The sequence below is a fragment of the Haemaphysalis longicornis genome, unplaced genomic scaffold, assembly GCF_048455015.1.
Source record: "Haemaphysalis longicornis isolate Haplotype H1 unplaced genomic scaffold, Haemaphysalis longicornis Haplotype H1 scaffold_6, whole genome shotgun sequence".
In the NCBI taxonomy this organism is placed as follows: Eukaryota; Metazoa; Arthropoda; class Arachnida; order Ixodida; family Ixodidae; genus Haemaphysalis; species Haemaphysalis longicornis.
Window position 1 is genome coordinate 51,231,743 of NW_027526407.1, and position 6,629 is coordinate 51,238,371.

Below are 6,629 nucleotides of genomic sequence, written 5' to 3' on the forward strand. Positions count from 1 at the left end.
GACGTCGTCATTGCGGCTGTACGACAACCAATGGACGGTCGGGGGAAATTCGGGAGAGGAAGATTCTGTGCGCCCTTCGAGGGCGACATGCTGGGCGTGGTCCGACAGGAACGAGCCAATGAACGCTTTCCTGCGGAGGCTGACGGGAAGGAAGGTCACGTGATGCGACCTGCGCTCTCAAGACGTCGACGATCGTCTGCTCAGTCTGTCTGCAGCTGGCTTTCGAAGCACACGCACTTCAGTAAGCGGCTAACTTCACTGCTATTTGCAGTTGTTCGAGCTTTATTCGGACGCCTGTAAAGCATCGCCTATGTCTTTTTTTTCTCTTCAGGGCATGCAGTCGTTTCTAGTCATCCTGTACGCCATCGCCGCGGCCTGCGCTCTCGGTAAGACCTACGTGTGATCTCTTTTGTACCGGAAAATTAGATAAAAAAAAATGCAGGGAAATAGCGGAAGAAAAATTGGGATACCGCAGAGTTAGAGGTACCGTACTCCTGGTCTAGCATTTGGAAGTTGAAATTTCGCCGTTATAATAATTCAGCAGACTCATCTTAGCCTCGGCAGGCCCACAGTCTTCAACCATTTGCGCTGTCGTCTTTTGTTTCGCCGATTGAATTTTGGACTTGCACTGTTGTGTGTCAAGCCTTGTCCCACTTTTTGCTTATTTTAATCGCGTACTGTCGGACAATGTGTGACCAAGCTAATTTCTGACCGCACCTTTGTGCCTCAAGGTTCTTGGCTCTGTAGGTTCTCGTACAAAATCTGACTGAAATTGGCCGCTAAGACAACTTCTATTGTTACGCAGTTTCATTTACTTTTCGTAATCAGTGAAGTTGTAAGCGTTGCAGAATTCACGCCTGCTGTCGGTACATGTGCTTTTTAAAATTTTTAATGTCTTAAAATTTAATTCAGCTAATTAAGTAGCAAGTGCGCTCATTCGCAAATTGCAAAGCAATGTGTTTAGTTTCAAGCCCAGCTCCACTGGTAATCCTTTGTTTCCGTTGTGTTTTTTTTTATTCTCGCGAACAACTGCGCCCTGCATCAACGTAGCACTGTTAACCCGTTAACTGTTAACTCGTCTCGTTGCCGCCTTTCAGGAGCGTCCGCCACCGGAGGTTTGCCGCCTCCGCCGCCACAGCTTCAGCCTCCGCAGAACAAGCCCCAAGAGGTGGCCACGAGCGCGCTGGGCGGAGGCTTGGTGCCAGACTGGGCCCGTCCGTCCGCTCTGCTGCAGAGCATCGTCGACCGCATCCGAGGAACGAGCCGACCCTGCACCGGCGCGCCCTCCGGACTCGATGCCGGAACGTGCATGCTGCAGTTCAACTGTGGGAACGCCGGCGGCGTGGTCGTTTCCTCCAACGACTGCCCTACGACGACTGTCTGCTGCAAGAGTGAGTGCGGACTTCTGCTCTAAGAATCTTTGTACCTTCAGAGAAGAGGATGTGCATTGAGTGATGCAGAAAAATATGTCGTAGTGTTACAACGTTAGTTACCGCAAAGGAGTAAGGGTATGTTCAGACTACCGACGTAACGGCCATATCGTGCGGACGAAAAAAAAAACGTCGCTTTACGCAGTTCTTTTGGCTGAGACGTCAAATGACGTCATTATTAACGATATTAGGACAGTTGCGACGACAGTCTTAACCCGGTCTAACGCGATCCACTTGTCCTATGCTTTTGTTTCCGGTTGACGAACATGATATAATGTATATAGTTATTGCGAACGACGCACATATCAATTGTGGGTGATGTGCAAGATTTTTTCTATCTATTTAAACGTCTGTAGCTTTTTTAAATGAGTGCTAATAAATCTTCACCACCGCGTGCTTCCAGTTTGTTTGGCCTATAACGCAATGCTGGTCGCTCCTTTGTTGATGAAATGCGTAAGCATTTACACGTGGACTCGACGGGATGCCTTGGGGCTTCATATTTGCATATAGGACCGTTTATATTTCTCCTGGAAAAGACTTCTATCAGAAATGCATTTGTGTAATGCATTGAAGCTGACCTCAACAAAGAGTCTCGGTATGACGCTTAGTTTTATGACGTTAGCTATCAGACGTTGCACGATGGCATCGTGGCAACGCATCTGCGTATGGCAGTGAAGCCGGCTTTGAGAAGGGGTACAGCGGACGTTTTGCAAATTTTAAGGCGTAGCATTCTTTGCCTTTTACTCTCACAGCCAAGGCCGTGTAACGCCCTGCATCTCCACAGAAGTTCCTGTAATCGTTATAAGGGCGTAAGTGGAGATAACTGCGGACAATAGCGAACCGTGTAACGCCCTGCATTTACACATTATTACGGATTTCGCGAAAGTTCCACCTGTAATCGTTACAATAGCGTAAATGGAGACAATTGGTTGGACAGGATATAATAAAACGAAGAAATGTGACTGTAAAGAACAAGACAAACGGTATCGCAATGCTGCGCATTAGTAGACAATGCTCTGAATTTCTGCAGAATTTTGATCATCGTGAACCATTTTTTCCAGTCCCCGAGGAAGCGGCCAGCACAGTGTCGTGCGGCGGCGCCATCACGAGCAACCAGACGTCCTTCCGCAACCCGGACTTTCCGGCCGACTTTCGGCGTGGCGGCATGTGCAGCAGCGAGGTGACCTTCGGCCGCGAGGTGTGCCAGCTGCGGCTGGACTTCGTCCACTTCACCCTGGCGCCGCCAGTGTCCAGCGGACCGCGCGCCGGCCTCTGCGACGCCGATGTCTTCACCGTCGCCACCGGCCTGGGCAGCACCACGTACCCCGCGCTCTGCGGCCAGAACGCCGGACAGCACAGTGAGTTTGCGCGCCTTGCTTAGTTGTTTCAGTACCGTGTAAATCGAAACATCTGTGAAAGAAAGGTTCACAAAAGGTTTACAAGAACAATATAAAAGGTTCAGAAAAGGTTATGTTAGCCGTGCTACGCATGCGGGAGGAGGATTGGATTGAAATAGATTGTATTGGATTGGAAGTCGTTTTAGCATCTACGTCATGGTTCACTTCGTGAAGATGCGTGAATTTTTTGCACCCCCCGTAGCTGTATGTGAAGAGATGGCTTGTCCTGAGCTAGAGCTATCAAAGATTGGACGAGAACAAGTGCAAACATTCCCAGGTGAAAATTTTCAGCGAGACAGGTTGGCTGGTTTGACCGCGGCCATCGGCAGTTCGATGGCCGCCATCTTACGTTCTGAAGTCGTGCGGGAAAGCCAACCTCCACGCATCTAGGAGACGTGCGCAGCACTGAAAGTGGGCTTTGCTGAGCGGCGGCGGGTGGAAATTAGACGCAAGATCTGCTAGCGTGGGGAGGAGTACCTGAGGCTGTACAGTAATTCTGGGCCTTTTTTTGTGCCGATTGTTCCATTGGCTACACGTAGACTTTGAAAAAGATTCTCTCAAGTTTTGCCCTTTTCACTTAAACCGGGTGATTTTTACCGTTCGTGTGCGTGATTCTAGCTGCGATTTTGCTCCCCTCTCCGCTGCCGTTTACGTATTTGTGTTATTGCAACGCAGTGTACGTGGACGTGTCTGAGGCTACGCGCGCTGTGCTGAGCTTCAGCATCGCCAGCGACCTGCCCGTTGGCCGCAAGTGGCATGTGAAGGTCACCTTCGTCCACTGCCTGTCGCCTGTCAAGGGTAAGTTCCTAGTTCTTATACATACAATGGAAATTCATTGCTTCAGTGTGTAATAATTGAACGTAGTTGAACAGACACGATTTGACCGGTGGGTTCCCACTAGGCCTAACGATGTCCGCCCCAACAGAAGGGGATCGGTAGGGACACCTTGGCGTTAAGCCAACATCCCTACGGATGTTCCCTAGGGATTTCTTTGTAAAACTTCCCTAATGATTGGCCACAGGGTTCTGATTAAGGTGCTACTGCCCCAGGATGACGGTAGTCCCCGGCCATTGGTGAATCTTCATGCGGAATCGAAACGCCGTGTAGCTTAATTGTTAGGATTGAAATGCTGTTCTGTAAAATGCCTGGTTGTTTTGGTGTGGACGATCGTTGACAGTGCATTTCTTCCGCAGCCCCCGAGTCGTGCGTCCAGTACTACACGGCGCCGTCAGGAGAGTTCAGCAGCTTCAACTTCCAGCCCACGGTCGGCAACCAGCAGCTCATTGCGGGCCACAAGTACAGCGTGTGCTTCAAGAAGCAGCTCGGCTTCTGCCAGATCACCGTGAGTCTTCGCGTTCAGCCCGCGTTTTTGACAGATAAAACTGTCCAGAAAACATTGGCGCGAATTTTATAGCAAGAAATAACAGACACAAGACATCAAAGAATCTTTGTGCAATTGGTGCCCGCCGACCAAGAAACCCGACTTCTCTTCTCTTTTATCGCAATTCTTGAAGGCTCGTGTGCAGTTACCGCACCGTTGATGTTTTAGAGCTTACCCGTATTGCGTCACTGTAGCGCGAAATTCAAATTTTGCGTTGTCTTTGGGACGGGAATGGAGCTGAGTGCGTTACCGAAGGCTAGTTCTTTCAAATTGAACATAGTTGTATTTGGTTCTGTATGACCCCCTTTAACCCTTTTTTTTTCTCTACCCCATGCAGTACAGCCCCAGCCAGCCCAACTCGTTCCAAATCGGATCGAGCCAGGTCCCCCTGTCGGGCGTTAGGAACTGCGAGGACGCCTACCTGTTCGTGCCGAGCGGCTCCAACAAGGCCTTCATGGAGGACGTCACCGCCGACCGCTTCTGCGGCCGCGGATTCGCCGGAGGAGCAGTCACCTGTGAGTCGTCTCGCTTTAGCACGGGACTGCATTGCCGGGCGAAAAAAAAAAAATAAAAAAAACGGCGTTGTTAGGATCCATCGTTCCGTCGAGGTGCCGAGAGAAATGGTGCAAGAAGCCAGAGAACTGATTAGGCTTAACGTGACTAGAATCATTTGCCAAAGGCGTACGTTCAACTACACTCACTACCGCTTCAGTATAAGTCGATAACAGATTTTCACTGTTTTTGTCCACAGAAGCAGTGTCTTTAATTAGATTAATTTTGTGGCTTGAATCGGATTGGCTATCTGTTGGCTATCTCTATGCTATGTGGCTATACTTATTGACTCTTGCACCTAGTTTGGCTATATGTGGCTATACACTGGCTATCTCCCTGAATATTTTCCACAAGCTATTTCTGACTAAATGTTGGTAGACACTAACCACAGACTTTCTGCCTCTCTTTTCCAGCGGACGTGTTGCCCTTCTCTGTGGCCGTGGTGACGAGCACTCCCCGCGGAACCACAAGCGGCGTGGGCGGCCTGGGACGCAGCTTCGACGACGCCAACGTGAGCTTCAGCGACAGCCGTCGCGGCGTCGCCCACCAAAAGCCCGTCGTGGTCCACCCTGCACACGCCATGATCCCGCAGCCCCCCCAGATGGACGGCGGCGCCCAGCTGGGCTTCGTCAAGGGCGCCTTCTCGGTCATCCAGCACGTCCCCCACGGCATCCAGGACAAGCCCCTTCCGCCCCACGCCACCCTCATCACTGTCGTCGAACGCCCCGACCTCGCAGCCGGACCGGGCGTCAAGGAACCTGCGCAGCCCGGCGCGACGGTCGCCAACGAACGCCGGGGTGGATTCAAGCTCCGCTACATCATGAACCACTGCAACTAAGTCAGAAGACAGAAGCGTGTCATGTATTATGCTCTTGTCAGGGCGTTTGTGCAATACATACAGCCACGTTGCTGACGGGAATGTTGGTTGTCTGTGATATGTAATAAAGTTGTAAATACGCTTGCGAAGTTGTCCTTTTGCTTTGCACGTTCAACGGGTCCCTTACTTACTTTCATTATTAGCTTTCATAAAAAAACTAGTCAAGTTGGCTGACCTCGCTTCCAACGTGACGATTATTCGAGCATTTATTTGAACGACTAGCTTTCACCGTTTGAAAACGTGCACGTTCTGCGAGTACCTAATGTTGAAATTCCAATGCACGAGTTGTATATTCTATGGAACCGTTCTCGGCTCGGGCGTATTATCGTTGTTGGTGCAGGTGAAGGTCGTAATTTAGAAACAAAAACTGATGCCGTATGTTAGGAAGCTGAGGTTATTAAATAATAAAAAAAAAACCGGGCTATTTCCATGAATGTGAAGGGAGTGGCGAAGCATGCGGTGTATTGGCGTTTTTGCAAGTCTTGTCTTTGAAGCACGAAGCACTCTATATATATAAAAAAGCGAGGCGTAAACGAGTTTCCCAGTAGTTTTTAACTACATGAGCCGGAGGAGCCTTCACCTGTGAGTCGCCTCTCTTTAGCATGTGACTGCATTGCCGGGCGACAAAAACAAAACGGCGCTGTTGCAGAAATGATGCATGAAGCTGGAGAACTGATTAGGCTGCCGCAGTGTCATTTCGAGATCTTTCTTTAGCGTTGCCTCTACCTTTTAGCTTAAAATTTTATTGGGGCTAATTTTCATATTTTACTTTTATTCCTTCGCACTTTTACTATAGGACACGCGCACTAGAAGCATGTATGTACGTATGTACATGATGATGGGTACATTTTATCTTCATACATTTCATCAAGGAAAACTCCGCCTATGAGACTAACGACGACTACAGGAGACTCCAACAGCCCCTAAAACGGTAGCAAACGGAAACATACCAGCAGGAAGGCTCCAGTTGGAGTTCCGAGTGCTTTGTTTCT

At 49.6% G+C, this 6,629-nt stretch overlaps 1 protein-coding gene across 1 annotated transcript; it reads left to right on the forward strand.

Annotated features, from left to right (window-relative positions):
* The first annotated feature begins 284 nt into the window (after positions 1-284).
* LOC144141559 (uncharacterized) lies at positions 285-5,718 on the forward strand. The gene is made up of 7 exons (XM_077673101.1): positions 285-386; positions 1,098-1,391; positions 2,492-2,788; positions 3,503-3,625; positions 4,021-4,169; positions 4,546-4,723; positions 5,174-5,718. The coding sequence occupies exons 1-7, from the start codon at positions 311-313 to the stop codon at positions 5,596-5,598; spliced, it is 1,542 nt and encodes a 513-aa protein (XP_077529227.1). The 5' UTR covers positions 285-310; the 3' UTR covers positions 5,599-5,718.
* The last annotated feature ends 911 nt before the right edge of the window (positions 5,719-6,629 follow it).